General features: G+C 40.3%; 1 protein-coding gene across 1 annotated transcript; it reads left to right on the top strand.

Moving 5' to 3' along the window:
* The first annotated feature begins 291 nt into the window (after positions 1 to 291).
* nampt1 (nicotinamide phosphoribosyltransferase 1) lies at positions 292 to 24,612 on the top strand. Its single transcript, XM_039791364.1, has 11 exons — positions 292 to 451; positions 9,192 to 9,348; positions 10,900 to 11,003; positions 12,133 to 12,261; positions 16,262 to 16,420; positions 16,995 to 17,131; positions 19,863 to 20,088; positions 20,202 to 20,321; positions 20,429 to 20,569; positions 20,943 to 21,077; positions 21,322 to 24,612. Exons 1-11 carry the CDS (start codon positions 398 to 400, stop codon positions 21,433 to 21,435), a joined length of 1,476 nt encoding a protein of 491 aa, XP_039647298.1. The 5' UTR covers positions 292 to 397; the 3' UTR covers positions 21,436 to 24,612.
* The last annotated feature ends 479 nt before the right edge of the window (positions 24,613 to 25,091 follow it).

Here is a 25,091-nt window from a genome sequence, read left to right as displayed (position 1 = left end):
TGAAAATTCGAATAAATGTATTTAAAAGACGGCATTAGCTGATCCTAATATTATAATGAATAGTTAAAAAAATTGTAAAGTGTACAGTTTATTTATGAAGGGAAGAAATTTAAATCGTATTGACCCTTGGGTGACTTTCATTCTTGTGTGATCATCTTTGTAAGCGTAGAGACAATCTTTGGTAGAATCGGGTTGGCTGGCCGATTAGAAACGAATATAGCCGAGGGATGCCGGACTTTTTTGGTGACGAAAGTCCGCCCGCCCCTTCCCAAGCCCGGTTCTCTCAGCTTGTCCTTCCCCCCTACCTAGCTAGCTACACTACCAGGCTGGAGTCCCACGGCAGCACTGCACGCAACACACTGACTGCTGCGACTCACTCACAACCGAGGTGGGAAAGATGGAGCACAGAGACTCCGGCTTCAGCATATTGTTGGCGACCGATTCATATAAGGTAACGTTACCGTTCCAGTGATTTCAGACAGATAGACTTGGTGGAGGGAGCGGCTAATGGATGAAAATGGAAAGTCAAGGTGGTTTCATCATCAGTCCCAAGGCCATCACATTCGGTGGTCGGTCTACGTCGGTTCAAAGCAGGCCGAATGGGCAGGAGGAAGAGGAGGAGAGGGGTGGGGTGGGGTGGTGCATCAGATATGGGGTACCAAATTCTGAAAGCAAGCATCCCCATTTGAGCTAACGTTAACGTTAGCCAACTTATATATAAAACCGCTCTATATTACGGAGCCGGTTCCCCACCAGCTTTGCTAGTCCCAGTGGTCTCAAGCTAGCCGTATCAGCTAAGCTTGCTAGCTCTCAGTGAGCGCAGCAGAGGCACAGGGGATTGTTATTAAAATAAGAAGAAGCTAGGCGAACGTTTATGTTAGCCAACATGGGGCAATGCCTCACTTTCAGGAAATCGAAACCGAAAGTCAAAAAGAGTATCGGGGATATTTGCCTTCTGTGACACAGCTAACGTCTTGCATGGAATTGAAATGCTCTGTGCCGATAAACGTTATTAAATAGTCGACTCAGCGTTATCAGATCGTACCACAGGCAACATATTTCTTTATAACGTTATACAGCCACGATAACTAATAATGGGTAAGTGTTTAATTTTACAAAACACTTATTGAAACGACTTTTTGAGACGCCTGCAAATCTAAGAGTGTCAAGCTGAAGCTGATGTGTGGAAGGGGGTAACGTTATGTGTCTGTAAGTCCATCAGTCTGACAATTTTTGTAATAGCCTACTATTACAAAATTATATTATACAGCACGACTGGAATCATGTTAATATTATGCATGAAGACCGTTAAGGCCATAAGCTAAGATAAATCAATCAATAAATAACTGGGCTTAGTGGTGCATTCAAAAAAACTGGACTTGAACCCAGCATATCTGGTTACCTTGCTGAGAAGTTGGAGGTGTGCAGCCTGCCGCTCTTCATCTAACAGCTCACTATGGTTGCTCCTTTTTCTTCCATTGCAATATCACAAACTGATGTGCTGTAAAAAATGCTGAAAATTACTGTTTTGTAGACACATTATTTATTAACAATAGCAGTCAGTGTCAAGGTCACTATCAACTACTTCATAATCAAATAAAAGTCAAATCGTGTGTCAGCAGTTAAATGCTTTGATTGTGAAGCTGCAGCAGTGAGAAAGTTAGAGCTCAGAGTAAGCCCCCAGGAAGTGCACCGGGCTTTGAAACAAATTGAACATAGTGGCGAAACAGTGGATTTAAGACTCCTGGCCCGCACGTGATGCCCTTTGGCCCAAAAATACTTTCACCCATTGACTTAGAAAGACACTTCTGTAAATCAGTGGCTTTTTTTTAGTGTCAAAACCCCCCACAAAACGACTAATTTCACTATCAGAATTTGATCCATTCGGTCCTATAACATGTTGAAAGTCTAGGAGAGCCTCACGATTAAATCATTTAATCCCCATTCAAGTTAGCGGAGGGCTAAACCGGAAGTAGCTGGCTCAGCCTCAGACTGCAGGCTTTTTAAGCATTAATGGCAAATATAACAGTGAGTAGCGTTAAAGTCCCATAAGACCGACTACTAACAAACAATGGAAATGGAGAACAAATGCCCTTGCAAGTTTAAGGGATGTAGTATCTATTGCACGTAACAGGTGGTTGCGGGGACAGTTGCCATGTACAGCAGATGATGAGACAGAAATGCAAACTTTAGAGAAATGAAAGGGGAATGAGTTAGGGACACCAGCAGAGGTTGAGGAACAAAATACAAGCAACAAAGTTTAAAACCGAAAGGTTCAGACTGGGGTCACAATTTTTAAATGTAGGCTGATGTAACAAGGTGATGTTGTAGTAGGATTTATAGCTGTAAAGCTCCATTAAAAATATTGGCATTTATAAACCAACTTCCTCACAGTAATATAAAACTCTGGACTTGATCTGTTGTGGAGCAGCTATGCTTGAACCAGAGCTGTTCGGACCAATCAAATTGTCAGGGCGGGCTTTATACGATGATGGACAGATAATCAACAGTAACGTAATGAACCACGTCACCAAAGAGCGCTTGGGTTGAATTTGTTTACAGCAAAGATGGCTGGAGAATTGAGATGTGTAGATTCCGCCATTGCGTCTGTTACAGAAGATATCGACTGCGCCTTCATTTTATAAGAGGAACAGAGAACCGTGATCAAGGCATTTGTCAATCGGAAATATGTTTTTGCCGTCCTTCCTACAGGATTCCGCAAAAGTTTAATTTATCAGCTGGCTCCGGTGGTTGCTAAGAAGATGGGGCTCAACATATGTCACATACTCCGTTGCTCTGATTGGTTGTAAGTCTATCCAATCGAGTGCAGAGGAATTTTCTTTCCTGGTTCAGTTGAACCACGCCCCATAATCACAGCCCAATGGAGCAGTATCAGACTCATGTTCTGACTAGAATCTGAGTATGACGATGTCAGGCTAATAAAGCTCTAATAGAACAGATGTTGTACTTACTGACAGACATCATATCTGTTGTAGTCATAAATGGCACATTAATTACTACTGATGTTTGTATTAATTCCAGGGTTTAATAATTATTGAGGTAATAAGATGAATTTTTGATAAGTTTACAATTATATGTGTATACCATTGCATCTAGTGTACACGAATATTAAGAATTATTTGTATTGTGTTAAAAAACCCTAACTGGGTTAGAGTAATTATTTTATTTATATAATATAGCTCTCAACAGAGTGAAAGTATATTTCAATGAACCTGTGTCTCCTAATGCACTCTTTTTGATTCTCAGCCAGGCTCTGAGAGTGTGAAGTTTTGGTCAGAGGTCTTTTGGGGAGGTGCGCCTGTGTTACTATACCAGGCTGAAGTTACTGCTATTGTCTCTTTAAAAAAAACAGTTACAAGAGTTACACAAAAGTAAACAGTAAGCCTACCAGACAGTCATTTAGGATCAGATGTCTGAATACCTGAGGTCTCATAGTATGCTAAATGCACAACTGTCACAACATCTGTGTTTAACGTGTGGTTGTTAGGGGTGTAAATCACACGTTTTATACGATATTATATTGAATCTTTGGACAACGATACAATATTTTAACCACAATATTATTTAAATCAAACTGTGCCAAATTTCGGTACCTGAGAGCACGTAAGCGCGAGCTTATCTGTCCTCTCTGCATGTTGGCAGAGAGCGGGGCTCTGACACACATACGCGCGCAGAGGTGCGGACCGAGCAAACTAAGTCGTCTCTGCAGTTTTGTAGAAGTCACAGTGAGTCATAGCAATGCCGATAAAGCGGTTGCAATTATGGTTACAGTTTTTCAAAACTTCAAGTAGACAGCGTTCGCTGTGATATGAAGTTAATGGTGTAGCGAAAGCAGTCGCGCTGCTGTTGACGTTACACTACCTCTGAAACAAGCAGGCACAACAGTTTCTATTCCCTGGGGACTGACAAGCTGGAGATTGTAAGGCAAGGCAACTTTATTTCTATAGCACATTTCAGCAACAAGGTAATTCAACAACGCTTTACATAAAACATTAAAGAGCAATAAAAAACCATCATGAAAATAAAACCGGCTTAAAAAGAACAATATACAAATACAAGAATAAAAGTTACAATGAGTATGAAATTAATAATTATTCAATTTAATAGGTTGTAGGGACAGGTTTGGGAGGGGAGAGAGAGTCGTTTTGTTTTTAGTTTATTTTATTTTGAGTGTAAAATATTCAGATATATTTTTCGGAATTATTTTTACAACTGAAATAATTTTCTGAAATAACTGAATTTCAGGTACTGCATATGAGAGTGTGCAGTACCTGATTTCAACGGTGCCTTTTTTCGCTACTTTCCCTCTGTAATAACAAAAAAGAGGAGAGGACAGATAAGCTTGCGCTTACACGCTCTCAGGTACCGAAATTTGGCCGACAGAATTCGGTCGGTACCCAAAAAAAATACAGAGTTTGGTACCCAACCATGCATTTTACAGGGTGGTGGTGTACAATACATGACTTTTCAATGCACATTTTTAAAGCAACACCACAACGCAGGTGTGTTGGCGTATGACCACATTTACATAACATGACATTTTTCTGACCCTTAAATCCAAACAGAATTACAGTGAGTAAATAGGTAGGGGTTAAGGATTTTGTGGGATAAACATTTTCATAGATCAGAATGGCTACAGTGAAGTTTGAACCTGTGGAATTTAGGTAATGGGATGGTCTCATTAAGCTTTATGCCACACTAACAGCTTCTGCACGCTTCAGATGTTGTGCTGTCTGGGGAGAGACACAGCAGCACCTGAGAAACATCCTTTATGGTGGCCAGATTAGGGTTTATTGTGTCCAAACATTTCATTCTCAACACAAGGTTCTGTCATTATCTCATGTTCGTGACCCCTAAAATCCTAAAAGGGCAACAGAGAAGTAATGTGCATGTTTTGAAATAACAGTGTGCCAGTAAATTACTGACTCCAACTGGACTTCCTATACTTTAATATTGTGTGTGTGTGTGTGTGTGTGTGTGTGTGTGTGTGTGTGTGTGTGTGTGTGTGTGTGTGTGTGTGTGTGTGTGTGTGTGTGTGTGTGTGTGTGTGTGTGTGTGTGTGTGTGTGTGTGTGTGTGCGTGCGTGCGTGCGTGCGTGCGTGCGTGCGTGTGTCTGTGTTTCAATCAATATCTCTAGGTAATTTGAGTGATGTTGCATTCATAAGTACCTCCACCACTTTCAGGGTTTTATAGTACAGACAAAAGAAGGAATATATCAGAGAAAGTCACATCAGAGATAACACTGAACATTAATCCATAGTCCGCTTCATTCTAGACAGATTTAGTCTAACTTTCAGTCAAGCATTCTGCTTGATTAATCGTTTTGTCCATAAAATACCTGAAAATTGCCCGTTACAGTTTGCCACAACCCAAGATGACCTCTTCAAATGTCCTGTTTTGTCCAAACAACGTTCCAAAACCCAAAGATATTCACTTTACTGTCATGTACAACAAAGAAAAGTATAAAAAAAAAAATCCTAACAATTAAGAAGCTGGAACTAGCAAATGTTTGTCATTTTTGCTTAAACAAAAACCATTATTTGACTTTTGAATTTCTGTCAAATGACTCATTGTCAGGGCGCCCTGGTAGCTCACCTCACGAATCCGACCTGCGGCCGTTTGCTGCATGTCATCCCCGTCTCTCTCCCCCCTTTCCTGACTTCACCTGTCCTATCAATAAAGGCCAAAAGACATTTAAAAAATAATCTTAAATTAAAAAGACAGCAGCTCTAAAGTTGTACTGTAGATGCAGGTGTTTCTAATTAAAAGCCTACAGGTAGTCTTTCCGAGCATTTTTCGTTGTAAATGACTCCCAAACATTCCATAGAATTGAGGGGAGCTGCAGAGTCCGGTGATAATTCTCTGTGGGTTTGTCACGACAAACAACTCTTTTGCAGCTTTAATGACTGGTCTTGATTTACCATCAGAACTGTGTTCATACCAGACACATTGAAATATGCCAAACCTCCGTTTAATAAAACTATATCACCAAGGCTGCATGCTGTATGATTTATACTAAACTATAGGTTTCCATTTTATTAAACGATGGTCCATGGTGTCATTATACTATTATATTGGATAAAGAGTGAATAACATCATTGGACTAGTTTGTCTATATACATCAGCATGTGGGCCAGTTAATGCGTACACACACGTGGTCAGGCCTAGTGTCATGTTGTGTGTCGACTCTATTTTGAGTCCTCGAAAGCCCAGAGGAAAGGACAGACAGGGGTCAAAGACACGGAGTAGTTCATTGACATTTATCTCTTCTCTTCACAAACCTGTAATGAGCCAGGAGTTGTTTTCTTCCCCCTTCATACAGTACATGATGGGGCTGCAGCTATCGATTATTTTAGTAATCGAGTATTCTACCGATTATTCCATCGATTAATCGAGTAATCGGATAAGAAATACTTTTGTTTTATTGAAGAGCAATAATAAACAATAGTTTGGTTAAATTTTTGGAAAAAGCTACATTTTGTATTGCTTACAATATCATATCTCAAAAAAACTAAACATATTAAGTGCATTTAAGTGCCATATTACATTGTTTTTTAAAGAATTCTTTTTTAAATATCAACCTCAAACTAAGGTATACGTTAAACATACATAAACATTACATTAAGTTGTGCAACTTAACTTTCAGAACTACAAGTTTCAACCTGATACTGATCTGTTTATAGGCCAATATATAAATATTAGTTATACTAAACCTATTTTCATTTATATATTTGATTACTTGCTACACAGGTCTGTTACACTTATGCTATTAGATTGTTGATCAGCTGTTTAGAGAGAGAGAGAGAGAGAGAGAGAGAGAGATGCGCAACAATCACCTATTTTTCCGAAGGGATAGTCAACATGTCATCTCTTTAAATCAAATTGTAGTCACCACTACATATTTTCTTGTCTTTGTTTTTGGTAGTTGTGTTTGGTGTAGTTTCATCGTCCATACGACTCTATGATTTACTTTTGTCGGGTCCGCTTCATGGAACGGAGGATTAAGTTAGACTCCATGTTTTCTGTTGAGACGCTGAAGCACTGACGTCGTGCTATTATTGTGGTAAGCTAGTTTGATTTTGCAGTAGACGCACTGTACAGAGTTTTAGTTTTAATTACGTTTGAACTGATTCTAAACTTTGGACACTTTCTGTCGTTTTCTCCAGCCTGTCTCTTCTCTTAGCCCCTCGCTATTTACGCTCTGGCATGTGTTGCCAGCAGTAGACTGAGCAGCGTCTGGTGTGCGACAGTAATAATGATGCGTGCGGAAACACTGTCCGACAGCGATACAACGTTGGTAACATTAATTTAACGAAGCTTTGAGGCAAGTCATTTTGCATCGAGGATTTTTTTTAATCAAATTATTTGAGTTATTCGAGGAATCGTTTCAGCCCTAGTACATGATGCATGTTTTTCTAGATTGGGATCAAGCCTTTAGGCCATTTTCACAGGTTTATACCTGCGGCTCCAACGATACTTTTATTTATTTACAATGGTGAGACATTAAATGTTTCCCAAGGTTGTAGTAACATCAAGAAGAAGTCCATGACCTATATTTAGCCTTGCATTTTCTGTAGTAAAATGTCTTCCTTCATCACTTCATTATTTCTGTAGCACACTGATCTGCACTTTTTTTTTTTTTTTGTAGTAGTAGTATTTCCTGAAGGCACTTGCACTTTTACCATTGATATTCAGTGAGTTCAGCTTATTACATCGCTAAGACCCTGACATCTCTGGCCTCCTGGTGGTTGTAAATGTATTGCCATTTCACGTTTTAAGCTACATTTTGTATGGATATTGAAAGCAGATCACTCTGAAAGCAAATATTAGGTTACATAAGGAGTAAGTGAGCTGTAGCAGTTACTATCATCTTGTCAATCCTATTTGTGGAAGTTGCTCTTCAGATGCCCCGGTGTACTCTCTGTGGCAATCCCTGGACTCATTTGGGATTTAATTGATGGCCTGATGGCTCCAGCTGACACTTACCTTTTCCTTTCTGTGTGTGTGTGTTGTGTGTGTTTTTTTTTTTGTGTGTGTGTGTGTGTGTGTGTGTGTGTGTGTGTGTGTGTGTGTGTGTGTGTGTGTGTGTGTGTGTGTGTGTGTGTGTGTGTGTGTGTGTGTGTGTGTGTGTGTGTGTGTGTATTTAATGTGTAGTCCCTCTCAAACAGTGTATGCTTTCTCTGTGTGTGAAACATGCCCGGACATGTCTCACATGGTTTTAACCAAACTGTTCAACTGTTTTAGGTATCAGTCAGTTGACGTTAGATTAGAGGATCACTAGAAACACACACAGCACTTGGAAGTGTTATTTTCTGAATAATAGTAGAATAATGGAGAGCGTGTCTGTGTGGGAAAAGTTTGACATGCCTCGCCCCAATTGTGACATTTTAGTTCTGAAATATTGATTTAACACAAAAGATTTATTGATGGGTCTTTTGTTGAACTGGAATGTTTTCTCTAATCACAGATAAAATAGCACAGTGGCAGTGCTCCGTAATCTTTGAGTTGTGACCCTGAATAGCTCCTGGGACTGCGTCTGTTGGCAGTCAGCTACTGAATTCTTAGATTCCTTCATTTCCAAGCATGAAAATGTAATTTACTTGAATATATTTATTGTTGCCCTGCATCCCAAAAAACTGCTCCGATGTCCAACAAAAAAGCGTTCTGCGTGCGTGTGTCTGATATGAGCGTCAGTTATAGGGCTGGACGATAGGGAGAAAATCAGACCTCACGATATTCTTGACCAAATACCTCGATGTTGATATTGCGGCAACATTCTAGATATTCAATTGGTGCTCTAACAAAATATCTTCACACTTAGATTTTAGATAAATAACCATCAGTAATGTGGACAAGTGGGGAAAAGGCAAATAATAGAACAGCTAGAACAGTCTGGTAAGTTCAGAAAAGTACATCACTTTACTGTAATGCAGCCTTTAAAACCAGTAAAAAACAATAATATTGTGTCATATTACTATATCCAAAATCTGAAACTATGTAGTCTCATATCACGATATCGATATAATATCGATATATTGCCCAGCCCTATCAGCTATGCCAGCAGTTTATGTGCATGCATGTTCTATTAGTATTATTCTAAATCGGTTTATTTATTGTAAATGGCCACGCTAACATGTCTCATCTCCTTGCCGTTTGCTCTGTCTCTGCAGGTAACACATTACAAACAGTACCCCCCCAACACAAGTAAAGTGTACTCGTACTTTGAGTGCCGTGAGAAGCGGACCGATCCCACCAAAAGCAGAAAAGTCAAATATGACAAAACCGTCTTCTATGGCCTACAGTACATCCTCAACAAATACCTAAAAGGTAAGTCCTGACTTAGAATTAAATTGTGCTGCTCAGTATTGTGTATTGAATGGAATAAAAGTGCCCTTGAGCACGACACTGAAGCCCCCACCTCCAACCCAGTAGGAGCTTCAAACACTGCCAGACTGAATGACTTTGCAACTTGCAGGCTTTGCCCTATGAATCCACCACCTCTGTTAATGATTACTTGTGTGTGTGGTAATATAAATGGGTTTCCAGTCAACTTAATAAATGAAATAAGGGTAAAATTCCAATACTTGGATTACATAACCCAGTTTTTTTTCTTTTTTTTACTATTATGTATTAAAGTCATCTATGCACATAATGCTATAACCGTCATTCTGTGGGAGAGAGCTGCCCAGTACATTATTCTTCTGTTGTCCACTGAGTCTCAGTTTGCAATCAGGCCACATACCGAAAGTTTTTTGTGGGGCATTATTGGTCTCCTGGAAGCATTTTATCCTTTTGTTCTCCCGCCTACAGTACAAGGTCAGACTAGTGCAGGGTCAGCTTAACTGCATGCCTGGAGCTCCTCAAGATTGAGTGCGTTGCTTGAGGACACTTCAGCAGGGCAGATGCTTCTTTTTGTGGCCAGCAGCAGCAGTCCTTTTACTCATTTATGAAAGAAAAAGGGTACAATGTGCTTCATGTTGATTAGACTTTACAGAGCATAACACAAACCCAGACGGTTTAGAAGCAAAAAGTAAGGGAGAAAAGACTGAAAAGAGGCAAAGTATAATGCATCCAATATATTCAATGCTCCAATAACCTCAAGCTTGTAAAGGTGGATGTTTAAGTTCATAAGTGTGATCCTGAGGGGCATGAGAGAGAGCAAGAGAGACGGAAAGAGAAGGATTTGAAAGAAAGAATTCATCTCCCTCCTGTCTCTTAAGAGGATTTCATGGTGCGGTAGCAGAGGTGCGGGGGTGACCGAGGGCCAGGGAGAACAGAGAGAGAGAAAACAAAAGCACAGCTGCTCTTTCACCGTATGAGGGAGAAGGACCAGCTGTCTGCACGGAGCGTCACTCAGAGCTTAATGATTGGCCCAGCTATTAGAGATGCATCCTTGATCCTCCAGCTTTTTAAACCAATTTTGCATCATGATTCTTCTAGACGGAGTCATCATGGAGTGAATTTTAATCTTCTCTAACTGTATCTTCGTTCTGAAAGCACAACGTCTGCTTACCCAAACCACCACATTTGGTTTTAAAAAGAAACTTCACTATTAGGAGTTTCAACAGTTTACATTCTAGTTTTTCATTCTTCCCAAAATGGAAAGTATTTGATTGAAAACAAAGAAGTGGATTGCATTTGTACATATCTTTCCCTGTTGTGGTTTGTTGTGTACAACCGTTTCTATGGTCTTGAAACTTGAAATGAGACAAAGAGACGGTTGGTGTGTCTGTATGCACGGGATGCTTCTAATTAAATTACAACAGTGGACCGTAGAGTAGCATTCCAGTGCCTTCTCTCGATCAGTGTGTGTTTCTCCAACATGTCTTTCTGAACCTTCTTGTGCTTCTTCTTTCTTTTCCCCTTCCTCCTCTCCAGGAAAAGTAGTGACCCCAGAGAAGATCCAGGAGGCAAAGGAGGTATACAGAGAACACTTCCAGGATGATGTTTTCAATGAGAAGGGCTGGACTTACATTTTGGAGGTAAGAGACTGCAGAAAACGACCTGAAACATTTTTTTTTTCAAGGTGATACTTTGCAGTTGTACAAACCAATGTTTATGCATATTTGTGAGAAGAATCATCCATGAGAGACTATTTACAAGGAATGGGTTTATTGAGGGAAAAGTTGGATGTTGGGACTAGGTACTCAGGTGTACGTACACACAGGTGCCAGGAGACGCTAATATTTGAATTGATGTCCCTTTTATTGGAGAGGCTAGAGGTCTGTCTGTGTGCACACACACTCAGGACTCAGGAGGAGTGTGTTCCTGATAAACAAACTTAATAGAGAAAGCTTGCAATCTGATTAGTCATAAGAGGTTACATTCTGCAGTAGCAAAGTCGTAAAATCTCATAAAAACATTTTTCTTGATGCAAAAGGGAAGCCTGCACGCTAAAATAAGAAACATCAGAACCACATTTGGTGCTGTGGTTTTCCATAGGAGGAGGGAAGGGCTTAACTTCTTGAAATAGAAGTCTGATTCAGCAACTACAAATGAATCTCAGTCAGTTTATATATCTTAGAAAATTTGTGCATACAATGTTTCTGTTTTTTAAGCGGTACGGTTTCAGCACCTTGGAGAGAGCACAGCGCTCTGTACTGACAACATATTTTCTCAAGTGAGGATAAGTTTCTACTCCTTTTGTCATCTCTTACCACATTAATAAATCAGCTCTCATCCGGCAGTCTTGTTTTTCGCAAATCACTGACTCATGTGTTGATGATCTGTAAGTCAGTACACGGCCCACATCACGCATACATTGCTCGCTTTTGGTAGTGGTATGTACTACGGTAGTTTCTTTCAAACAGTGCACACTTTCCGTGTGAAATACAACATGTTTACTTCAGACCAGGTTTGAAATGCAGGAATTCTCTAGGATTCTAAATTTCAGCATAATCTCACTGTCTTTCTTCCACATTGCCTCCAGGCATTAAGCAACGTCTGAAGGTTGAATCTCACCAGAAACTGTACCGACTCCAAATGTGTCACTTTTGTCTCCTTTTTTAAGGTCATGTCAATAACGTAAAAGTCTGCACAATCCACTAAGAAGAAAACTGTCACAATGTAAATCGAATTCTGAGTGGAATATTTGTGTATATGTGTTGACAGAAATACGATGGACACCTTCCTATTGAAATCAAGGCAGTGCCAGAGGGGAGTGTCATTCCTCGAGGCAATGTTCTGTTCACAGTGGAGAGCACAGACCCTGAATGCTACTGGCTCACCAACTGGGTGGAGGTAGGTTTGTTTTGTTTGTCCTCTGGGCCTAGAATGGATAGCGGGTTAACTACTGGGGCTCCTGACATGACTCGCGTGTATTATTCAATTAGACTGCATCAGGCAGCGAGGGTCTAACTACAGTCAATTCATCTTCGGTTCTGGACTAGCTTTGTAAAGTGTCTCACCCCTATGGCCTCATATAACAGTTTAGATTTTAATCTGCTACCTGTATTGCTAAGAAAACTACATTGCTAGGCATGTCAGTAAGATTTAATGGTTGGCTTTATTTGATTATTGATTAAAGACAAAAAAAATATTAGCAACATCTATGCCCTTTTTATTACATCGGAGAATTAACAGTTTAATAAAAGCCATAAACTAGATAGCTTGGCAGCTCGCCCAAGGGTACCTCTTATTTCTCCTTAAATCTAAGAATTACAGCCCTGTCATGGCTTATTGCTTAACCGCTGCTCAGAAGTGTGCTGTAAATGCAACAGAGTCAGTCATACAAGTTGGCTGAAAAGGGCAAGAGCAAGCAGAGAAATAATTTCAGTCCTAAAATCAACCCCTTGACTTGACCAATGTTCCGTTTCCTGAGACAGCACCAATTTTGAACCTATTCTGAAATGTAAAGAATGTGTGTCAACTTAATTCACTTTGGATTTTAATTAACTCAGAAACTGTGTCAGAAACAAAGGGCCACTAGATCCAAAAATTTGGTTCCAAGCCTTCTTTCTTTTTTATAAATACAGTAGCTGCTTTGGTGCAGTTTAAAACATGACTGGTATCTTCCTGATATTCTCAGCAACTGGTCCCAGTAAACTGTCGTTTTTACACTTTTCAAATTGACTGTACAGGCCCATGAGTAGTACCAATATTCTCATTTAACCCCCAGCAAGAAAGCAAATGAGCATATTTCCCAAAATGTTTAACTAATCTTTTAATCATCATATTCATACTGTGGGTTTAGTTGAGCTATCAGGTGACGTCTTTGATAGTCGGCCATGGCAAAGCATGTTTATTACACACAAACTTGACAGCAGGTGTTATATGTGAGGAAAAAGTACAGCAGAAGTGAAATTGATTTTTTGTTTTTTGAAGCAGGCAGTCTGGTGTCTAATGCAGCCTTCTTAGTGCTGCGTTTATGACGTTGAGCTAATGCACTCTGTGCGTGCGTGTGTGTGTCTGTCCTCGCCGAGATGAGGAAGATCTCATAAACTCAATGCTGTCCTCAATGACTCTGCAGAACTAAATTCATTTACCATTAGCGATATCTTCCCTATGTCTCTCCCTCTCTCTGTAATGGCTTCCTTCCTTCCTGATGCTCTCTCTGTCTCTCCTTCCTCATGTCAGCCCCATTCATAAATATCGTCTTTGACCTCTGCCACAGCGGAATCATGCAGCGATTTCTCTGGAGATGATTAGACAACAACAACAACAACAACAACAACAAGCTTTCTCTGTTTCAATCCATTGATGCAAAAAGAAAGCTTTTACAAAAAGCTGAACAAAGGAACATTTGTGAAAGTCTTGCAGACACATTCAAGTCATTACAAATTACAAATGTGTCTTTGATTGGGTATAAGTCTGTCTTTTTTTAACTGAAATATCTCTAAATTCTTTTTGCAAATCCAGTGTTTCCTGAATGTTGACTAATTTCAGATCTATAATTTGACACACACAGCCAACTATGACAAATACACCAATGAAAGGGAGCAGTGCTTGAACGTAGGTCACCCACAGCCAAGAGCACAGTCACAAAACACACACACACACACACACAGTCTTGATAATTTTGGATACACCACCTCAGCATACACGCTCCACGGCTGATATAAATACATGCATAAAAACGCACACACGCACACACACACACAGTCATTCTTCTTTGCTCATGTAAAATTAGCCATAGCCTTCAGCCTGGTGTCCTTGGGCTATTTCTCCCCTTTACTCTTGCTCTCCCTTTTTCTTTTTCTTTTACTTTTCTTTCTTTGTCGTTCTCTCTGTCATATTCTCTTTTTTTCTTTTTGCTCTTTGTCTCCCCCCCTTCTCTCTCTCTCTCTCTCTCTCTCTCTCTCTCTCTCTCTCTCTCTCTCTCTCTCTCTCTCTCTCTCGTTCCTTATCTTCCTCCATTTTGTTTTGGGACTTTGACTGAGAAGTTATGTTGGCACGTGTGTGTTTTGTTTGTGTCTGTTTTGTTTGTGTGCGTGTGTGTTCACACATTCCTCCTGAGTGGCGTTGTTACCTTCCCGCTGCCCCATTTTACCATTAGAGACATTACTCCTGACAAAAACGTCAAAAAACGGATTTGTTATTATTTTAACTTATGAAAAGTAAACCGATCTCAGGAGAAATAGGAACTAGAACAGATTACAGTAAATGGGGATCGTATTATAGTGTTCTATATCATGTTAAATGCATATTGATTCCTCGTGAAAAGCTCAACATGCAGATAAGGCATAGGAACACGACTGTGTGTGTGTGTGTGTGTGTGTGTGTGTGTGTGTGTGTGTGTGTGTGTGTGTGTGTGTGTGTGTGTGTGTGTGTGTGTGTGTGTGTGTGCGGCCGCGTAGAGTCACATGAGTCCATATTATGGTTTAGATTATGATTAGTTTGAGGAGGCACGTGCCCTGCTCAGGTTTATAGGGTGAAAACACAGACTGCATAGTATTAGTAGGCAAAGTGAAGTGAGGAATTAGGGCTAAGTTTTTTTTTTTCTCAACTATCTTAAATTGCTGTGGAGGAAGGAAAGAGGGCTGTACATCGTGGTGTTTTGAATGTTTGTCATGCTTGCTCTCTTTATCTGATGCTAATGAGGTTTGACACACACGTACTTAGCTATCATTCTTATTATACACACATGGCTTCATGTTGCAAACACAGTGTGTCATTTCATAATAAGATCAACATCCCATTTGACCCAGCGGTCCTCATATTAGATTTCTTTTTCTAGGAGGGGTGTGGTTGTGATTTAATATGTACCCCAAATATATCTTGAATTTGAAACCTACTTTGACACTTTTTTTTTTTTTTTTTTTTTTTTTTTTTTTTTTTTTTTTTTTAAATGTCACTGTTGAATATTAAGGCACAGTATGATTTGTGATTTGAACACTTGAGATTTATCACAAATCCCAAAGCCCTTTTATGATTGGCCTTGTCTACCCTGGTCTGTTATGGGACCCAGGACTTTTTCCTTCTAACTGTCCCTAAAGTCCGTGCTAAACCTTTGAATCTTCAGGGAACTGGTTTCATTGCATGCATTTAAAGCTATTCTAAATGACTTTGGATGCCGGGCTGTCTGGCTGAAGTTTTTTATATCTTATATGTCTGTAATTTGTTCTTGTGTCTCCATTTTAAATTGCTATGTTTTTTTTTATGTCTGACACTGTGTCTCTTGAAAATATATGTTTAATCTCAATGAGTCTCATTCTTGGTTATATAAAAAAAAAGTATCTATTTGTCTGAAGATGGATGTATGTTCAGGAGGATAGACAGGCAGACATTCACACACACACACACACACACACACACACGTACGGTACACTTCATGATTCGTGACATTTCCCAGGTGGTGGTGGTGAGTACAGATAAGCCACTTGTTTTGACATCGAAATCTGTGACTCTGGTCCAGAGTTGACATTAGGCATTGAGGAATGTATTTTTTTCCCGGAGTTTGTCTTGTGTGAATGAGCAGCCCCCTTTAATCCCTTTGAGTGTTGGTTTTGGGCTTACTACCAGCTTGATACTGGGAAAGTGGGGTGATCGGACCAAACATGCATTGGTCAGTTCAGTGCTGAAAAGACTATTTTAATTAGATTTAATGTTCACCTATAAATGTTTGTTTACATAGGCTTAATAGGCTTGAATACAGTGGGGTTTTTTTTGCTGAGATTTATTGTTACTCATTGGTGCATGTGGGGAAATTAGAAGAAATTAAGCTTTTTAGTGAACCAGTCTGATGCCCTGAAATAAAAAATAAAATGTAGTCCTCTGGACTCTCCTTTCTTCCCTCTATCAGACCATTCTGGTTCAGATCTGGTACCCCATCACTGTGGCGACCAACTCCAGGGAGCAGAAGAAGATCCTCGCCAAGTACCTCCAGGAGACTTCTGGGAACTTGGAGGGACTAGCGTATAAACTACATGACTTTGGCTACAGGGGCGTCTCCTCACAAGAGGTATACTTCTATATACAATACAGTAGATACTGTTGAGCTTAACCCTACAACGGTGGAAACCTTCACTTTTTTTTTTTAAGCTTGAAAGTTAATTCATGACATTGGAAAAAGTAGTTTGATAAAAAGTCCCAACTCACGGTCCGCTTACTAGCATTTTCCTGAGCCTTCACAGTCTTCACCATGGGATGGAGTTTGCTCAGTTGTCAGGGAGATACGTCTGTTGACCTAGTACTTAATTAGGTGTTCAAATTTCATCCGCACCATAGGACTTTGGGAATAATAGTTTGACAAAACAATCCCGACTCAAGGTCCACTTACTAGCTTTACATGGACCTTTCAACTGTATCACACGGTGTGTTACGGATGAAAGCTCTAGAAAAAGCTAGTGAGTGGACCGTGGGATTGGATTTAATCAAATATTTAATGTTTTTGTCTACATTTTATAATATGAGACATAAAAAATGTGTAAAATAAAATGCAGAAATAACAGTAATCTAAAAGAAAATGACATAAAATGTGTAATGGGACCCCTTTGCCCTTTATCTCCCGTAACACAATCTCCCTCCTATTGCAGACTGCGGGCATCGGGGCCTCCGCCCATCTGGTCAACTTCAAGGGCACGGACACGGTCGCCGGCATTGGAGTCATTAAGAAGTACTACGGCACCAAGGACCCTGTGCCAGGCTTCTCAGTGCCTGCTGCAGAGCACAGGTAGACCCCTTTCTCAACATTTGATTTATTTATTTGATGTTGCTCATTGTAGCTTTGTCCCTGCTTGGAGACAGGATGTTTCTCCTTGTAGCCCACATTCCTTAGCTATAGAGTGTTTCATGGTTTAACCAGAAGAACATTTCCACTGAGATGTAGGGCAGTAGTTCACCACCCACTTGAATCATTACGCCAGTAGTATAAGACCTCCAAGTAATCATGGGCGACTGCCAACGTGCTCTCACTCTCTTTTAAGGGATGTGCAAAGGTTCGCAGAAATGTTTATGCATAACATTTTGCCCCCCGGGAGGCTGCTAAATTCCTGTGCAGATTGCTAAGGAGCAGCATGAGCCACGTGTTAACCTGTTCCCGGGAAAATACTGGGGTACAGTAGGCACACCTCGGCTCTATTCATCCAGGCCAGCTCTGGAAGCAAACCTTTTCACGCCTTTTCAAGCCAAATTGATTTCCCAAAATAGAAAACTTGTTTCAAATAACAGCTGGTTAATCAACAAAGCTGTTGATAAAGGGAATTCATCAGCCCGGGTGAAAATGCACTCATCATTTGGCTGGTGTTGATTTGCTTCCCCGATTAGAGCTTGGTCACCCTCACACCAATTATCTGGTTCATCTGTCTCAGATTGTGAATGGGGCTGCGATTGGCTGCATGTGAAGATTTTGATTGGCTGCTGCACTGACGCACATGCCCCTCACATGTCTCTGGTGTTGTTTTATGGCACTGATCCATTTATCCTGCACACACACACACACACACACACACACACACACATACATATATATATATATATATTTCTCTCTTTCTGTTTCACTCTCATGCACACAGAGTCACTTCTTCCTTCCCACCAGGGCGGTTACTGCTGCTTCAGTGCACCCTTCTTCCTCGCACGAGTGCATTGTGGGATGGTGGCAGAAGTTGTCATAGTAACCATTATGTAATAGCCCCCCCCTCCTAAAGTCTGTTTGGTTTCTACCTCAGAGGGAGGAGTCGCAGTGAAATTCTGCATTGATTTTGATGTAGAAGGAAAGTAACAGGCGGGTGTTTTAGAGCGGGGGGTGTGTCACCTTCAGAGTATTCTCCAGTGTTTACTGTAAACTTTCACTGTAACAGAAATGCCCTGGGAAGAAATAAAAAATAGTTTCATAGACTAAGTAATGGTCAGATCTGCACTGTAATGAAAACTGAATCAAAGGTACAATTTAGAACATGTCTGTTGTTTGTGTGAAATAGTATGTCTCTTAGTTTTGTTTTGTTTTTCTTTTCTTTTTTAAAATCTTGACAAGAGTTCCAAGTAGCTGAGGTTTACTCTGTGTACACTGGACAGGTGTCACATGGAAGATAGTAGCTCCTAAACAGAAACAAAGTTTCAGGCACCTTCATTGTATTGGGGTGGTGGAAGGCATTTCAGATAGCTCATAACCTCAGCACATAAAACTGAATTCAGGGCCAGCTTTGGCTGCTGAAAAGTAGAAGCAGTGTGTCCTTTTTTTGTAATCTGGGTAAATATGTCATTGCCTTTTTAAAAGTAATTAATCTGGTAACCAAGATGGCTACATCACACCTATTTCAACCTTAACAAAATCCAATTTAGCCCATGTTTGGTTTCATCCAAGACTAAAACCTGGAGTGCACTGCCCTCTTCTGGACGATCTTTGGCATTAGCATTTGATGAATGTCTTGTGACGGTCTTAAGTCTTCTTGTTTAATGAGATTTTTTTTTTTTTACCTTTTTAATGTGCTTCTCTTCATGTTCAATTTCTCTTTTGCTACCATCTTTCTTCTCAATAGATAACAAATCTAAAGTTCTTGCTACCTGCAGTTCATTGCTGTTGAACCTCTTACTCTTTGCCTTCTCTATTTTTAGACTGAATGGTGGGAACTAAAGCACATGTGTCAAACTCAAGGCCCGCGGGCCAAATCCGGGCCCTCGCAAATTTTGATACGGCCCGCATATCAATTTAGGTTCACAATAAATTTTGGCCCGCCTAGTTGTGGGCCACACCAAAAGGACAGGAAACATTTTTTCAAACTGTAATTACGCGACACTAAAAGCAGAATTTGGCAGATTGCCGACTTAGAAACTTTGCATATTCAGGCTGTGAAACAGGTTGTTGTGAGTCGGCTGTGTGGTAGCATACTTTTAAAAATGTAATCATCGTTTTGCTTGATTTGCTTAACTCGAAGGAACTTTGTTGCTGACTTTTTTAGGACTTTATGTCGACTAAACTGTAAGTGAGAAGACTATATGAGACATGCAAGAATACAGTCAAAACTATGTTAATTTGTCAATTAAACAAAAGCATGTCTGTGTGGCCATTTAGCTCAGTTGGTAGAGCGGGCGCACATATGCAGAGAATTATTCCTCGACGCAGAAGGTCCTTTTCTTTCCTGCATGTCTTCCCCTCTCTCTCTCTCTCTCTCTCTCTCCCTCCCCTTTCATATATCTCTGCTTTCCTATCCAATAAAGGCAGAAATGCCCCAAAAAAAAATTTAAAAAAGCATGTCAATGAACTATACATGCCTTTGGTGTAGTTTGCATTTTCCAGTGTGGCCCTTAGTGAAATAGAGTTTGACACCCCTGATGTAAAGCATGACCCTAACACTCTCTAACCAACCCCAGATGTTGTCCACAATATGTTATAGTTTTGATCAACCGTACGGGAAGAGAAATTACTGGGACAAAGAATAAGGATTTATCTGCCGTTCTCTCTTCAGTACCATCACAGCGTGGGGGAAGGACCATGAAAAAGATGCCTTTGAGCACATCATCAAGCAGTTTCCCAACGTGCCCGTATCAATCGTCAGCGACAGCTACGACATCTACAACGCATGCGAGAAGATCTGGGGAGAAGACCTCCGGTCGCTGATAGTGGCCCGCAGTGCAGATGCCCCATTGGTTATCCGACCAGACTCAGGAAACCCGCTCGATACAGTTTTGAAGGTGTGGTCACGTGGACAGCTTGGCTTTCAATTAGGATGGCTTAGAAAACAAGCCAGGACACTAAATCTCCCCCTTTCTGTACCAATTTTCCTTTCTTCTTTTACTTCTGTCAGGTTTTGGAGATCCTGGGTAAGAAGTTTCCACCAGTGGAGAACTCCAAAGGTTATAAGGTTCTCCCTCCTTATATCCGAGTCATACAAGGAGACGGAGTTGATATCAACACACTGCAAGAGGTATAGAAACATGCTACTTATCCATGCAATGTACTAGGAGACACAACACTACCATGACAATTGTACAGTTGTGTCTCTCACATAATACTGTGTGTGTTTTCCCACAGATAGTGGAGGGTATGAAGCAACACAAGTGGTCCATTGAGAACATTTCCTTCGGGTCCGGTGGGGCTCTGCTGCAGAAACTGACCCGAGATCTGCTCAACTGCTCCTTCAAATGCAGCTATGTGGTCACTAACGGACTAGGGGTGAATACTGATACATTACAATGTAGTTATTGTGTTTCATGACCATTTTGTAACAGTTGTGTTAGTTAAACAGTGAGTAATAAACAATTTACTAGTTGGCAAGAGTCTGCAGATGACCTGCCAAAAGTTTATTTTTTGCATAATGTTTGTCTTTGGAACTTACAAGAAAGAAAAGTACGTTCTCATTCCTAAGGGTTGCATGTCTTTGTTAAATACTTTAAATTAGCCATTAAGTTGGTTTTCAGTGTCTTGGGACAGTTTATATATGACGGAGCCTTTGATTAATCGGTACAGATCTCTGCTTAAACCCATGTTTTTGAAATTCTCGTTCCGTTTTAAAATGCGATATTTCTTTTCTGTGTGTTGGGGAAAGGTGAATGTGTTCAAGGACCCAGTGGCGGACCCCAACAAGAGGTCCAAGAAGGGTCGCCTGTCTCTGCACCGGACACAGAGTGGCGACTTTGTCACCCTGGAGGAGGGCAAGGGCGACCTGGAGCAGTATGGCGTGGTGAGTTAAAAGGCTACAGTGGCACACAGACACTTTTGTACATAAACATGTTTTGAAGTCTACCAAAATCTTCTCCGCAACACTGACCTGCCCCCCTTTTTTCTTTATTTTTTTTTACCTGCACATGTTCTGTTTCCCCCTTTCTTTGCTCTGCCCCTCCTTCCCTCCCTTGTCACCTGTCCTTCTGTATTCCTGTTTCTTTTTATTTACCCTCCCTCCAACTTGTTTTTCTATTCATCTCCAGGACCTGCTGCACACAGTCTTTCTGAACGGAAAGATTGTGAAGACGTACACATTTGACGAAGTCAGAGACAATGCTCAGCTCAAAGAGAGCGAGCTTAATGTGCTGCTGGACTGAGCGCAGCACTACTAAATCCCCACCCTCCACCCTAACCCCAAAACAAACCCCCTCCCCTCAACCCTTCCTCCTTTTGGGCGCCGACACGACCCCAGAAAAAGGAGGCAGTGTACACTGCTAATAGATCCCTCTCCCAAAGCGTGACAACTCCCCAAAACGTTCCTAAAAACCAGAGACTCCCTTAAAATTCACAGATCTTCACCCACAGTTCCAAAACGCTGTTGTTGGTTCTCCAACAGAGTTGGGGTGGAGGAATTTGGAAATTTGCACACCACTGATGAACGGCGAACACCCCATGAGTATGAGGGGGGAGGGGGGGGGGAGAAATATGAGAAAATGTGTGTGAGGTACAGTAAGCAATTAGGGATAGAAGTTGCGAACATGATGATAAACCGTGCGTTCACTCCCATGTGCCACTGCCCCAAATTGAACTTCGGCATATTGCACTGATAAGCTAGACATATTGCAACCTAAGAATGTGACTGGCTGCTGATAGACAATGTGTCAGCAGACTTTTCAATGCTGACACAAAAGCAAGTAAGATGATTGTGAATGAGCTCCTGGCGGCTGCATGTGGAGTGGACCCACGGTGAGTCAAAGTGAGAAAGAGGATGACAGAGAGAGACCGAGAAATATGAAGCCACACCACTGACCGTGCTCCGTGAATTGTGTACAGAACTGTTAAGGAAAAGAAAATACATGTCTGAATCTACTTTAGCTTTGTCTTTTATGTGAAGGAAGAACATGATGATAATGGTTTATAATGGTGCACCGATAACATTGACAGATAGCAGCTAAAATGTTGCTTCTACTTGGAAACAAGGTCATAAACACACTGTCATTATGGGTGATAAAGGAATTCATTTTCCCCAGTTTTCTTGTTTTTAGTTAGTTTTGGCCCAAATTATAAAAGGCCAACATCTATCAAGTACTACCTGAATATTGTGTACTCTTACTTTGCCAAATAAAATGTTATGGGTGCATCTCTGAAGGTATATAAATGATTATCTACTTGCCATTATGTTGGCCACAGAGCGTTCACATCATGAAGGTCCAATCATACCACAAAATCACAAATTCTGTTCACGGAGGGAGGATAAAACCATTCTCAAAGAGATGTTTTCAATATATATATATATTTTTTATTTTAGACTAACGTGTAACAGTGGATTATATTCCTCCATTTGTTAAAATAGCAAATGAGAAAACTATGAGAAGCTAATTTTCCATTGATAATTCCAGTGTTGTCAAAGCCACAAATTTTTACAAAATTCAATTGACAAGATTAGATTTGAGTTAAAAGTTTCAGATTGGGTCTTCACGATGGTGAATACTCTGGAAACCAGTCTTTGCTGTATAAGACCAAGAGTTGATGTAAAAAAAAAAAAAAAAAGTAAAAAAAAAAATACATAACAGAAATGGTCTTCACTGGAATCAAGATAATCTGTTTTATGAAAGATTATGTGGCTCCTGGGCTGAAATGTATGTTAAATGTTTGTTCTGCTCTCTATGCGTGTGTGTGTGTGTGTGTGTGTGTGTGTGTGTGTGTGTGTGTGTGTGTGTGTGTGTGTGTGTGTGTGTGTGTGTGTGTGTGTGTGTGTGTGTGTGTGTGTGTGTGTGTGTGTGTTTGTGCATGTGCGCATGTGTGTGTGAGTTGAGATTTTCTTCCTTTTAAAGGATTGTGTATTCCTTTATGCAAACGTACACTAGTTTGATCGAGGGAATAGAGAACCCTCTTCCTTTTACTTTGCCAGCCTTTAATTCTGAAGGGAGACACAAAGTAGCGAGTGTGTTTTTTCTTTCAGGCAATGTAAAAGCAACCAAAAGGCAGAAAAGTGAGATGCAGGATCGGGAATACGTTTCTGACAGTAATGTACCCGCAATGCTTTGGCAGTTGGTGAATCGTTGCCCTTGGTATCACTGCCTTAACTCGGGAAAAGCAGGGATACTTCAACAGCTGTGTTTCTGCAAAAATTGTAAATGTGGCCAGTGATGTTTGGATTAATTGCCCGGGTATGGGATCTTGCTGATAATGCCTGTTGGAGTTCATTATCTTCCCATTCAGAGCATCCCAGTGGAGTGCCACTCCTGTTTGCAGGTGTGTTTAGTCACATTGCTGAGTTGGCCATTTCAGAGTGAAGGGATTATTATTTAGCAGAGCTTGGAGGGATTAAAGCTGGTGACATCACAGGAAACTAAATATTTGGCAGAATTCTTCAGGCGGTGCAGTGTTCCTACCACCTATTTAATTCTAATGTGTCTAATACTTTGATTTATGAAAAAATACATACAAAATTAACGACATTGCCATCAGCTTCAATTGTATTTTGTGTGTTTAGTGCTAATTAGCTAATGTTGGCATGCTAACACGCTAAACTAAGATGGTGAACATGGTAAATATCATACCTGCTAAACATCAGCATGGATTGCCATTACGAGCATGTTAGCATGGTGACATTAGCATTTAGCTCAAAGTATCTCACAAAGCCGCTAGCATAGCTGTAAACGGTCTTACTAACACTTTTAAAACTCCAGGTAATCCTTTATTCTTTATTCTTTGCCTGCACACCCTTTTTAGACTTTGTTATCCAATACTGGAGCAACAACACAACAACAGTTATTTTCCAGTTATGGGGTGCATTTTAGTAAAACTCTGATTATACTATTTTGATACTGTCTCAGTTCTTGCCTCAGAGAAATATTGTTTTGTATGACAAAGGAGAGAAAATATGCCAGACATATTGCAGTAAATATCCTTATTTACAAATGATGCGGCCACACTGCCTTCTCAAGTACATACAACAACTAGTTTGACTAAAAGCAGAGAGGCAGTTTAGGGAGACGACCACTCTAGATAATACTATTATTTTTGTCAGAACAACCGTTTTTTACCAACAGAAGAATATCCAAACCTGCTTGACTGAACTGGCAGTGTGACTGTTTTGTGTGTGTGTGTGTGTGTGTGTGTAGTCCTGTGTGAATGCATGGTGTGTTATGGATGAAAAAATTGTTGAAAAATTTGTGAATACTTTTTTTCTTTATGTTGTTGTTGTTTTACTTGTATGTATATGTTGGATTTCCCAAATTCTCTCCCAACACAACTGATATTTTAACGAACATAACTTGCTTTATTGTCAACAATACATTGATTAAAGATGCCACCCTGTCAGTTTGGAATGGTTGATTTATTTTACCTTCTGTTGTATAGGGTTGATTTCAAATATTATTTCACTTGTTTAGTGGTTTTGTTTGCAGTTGAAATACCTTTATATGTCCTCAGCCACTAATATCAGGGTCTTTTTGGCAGAGTATAACCCAATTGACATTAAGGTAACATTTTCTTTCCTAATAATTTTCCAGGACGTTTCCTGGAAAGAGCAATGTAATTTGGTAAAACAATTATCGGAGCATCCTTGAAACATCTGCTCCATTAAAACCCAACTAAATATTAGTTCATTGTTCATGTATTATTGGAATCTTTATTTTACATATTGGTTGAATTTTTTGCTTGTCTGTAGACAAATTTCACGTTTGCATGTTTAGCTGACCTGTTGTGAAGCAACTAAAATACTCTGTAGATGATTGAAATGAATAAATTGGAAGTGTACAGATTTAATCCTGCTGCTATTTCCCCCATGATTGTACCAATTGACACA

This window comes from Perca fluviatilis, chromosome 23 (genome assembly GCF_010015445.1).
Source record: "Perca fluviatilis chromosome 23, GENO_Pfluv_1.0, whole genome shotgun sequence".
Lineage (NCBI taxonomy): Eukaryota > Metazoa > Chordata > Actinopteri > Perciformes > Percidae > Perca > Perca fluviatilis.
This window is presented reverse-complemented; position numbering and strand designations above follow the sequence as displayed.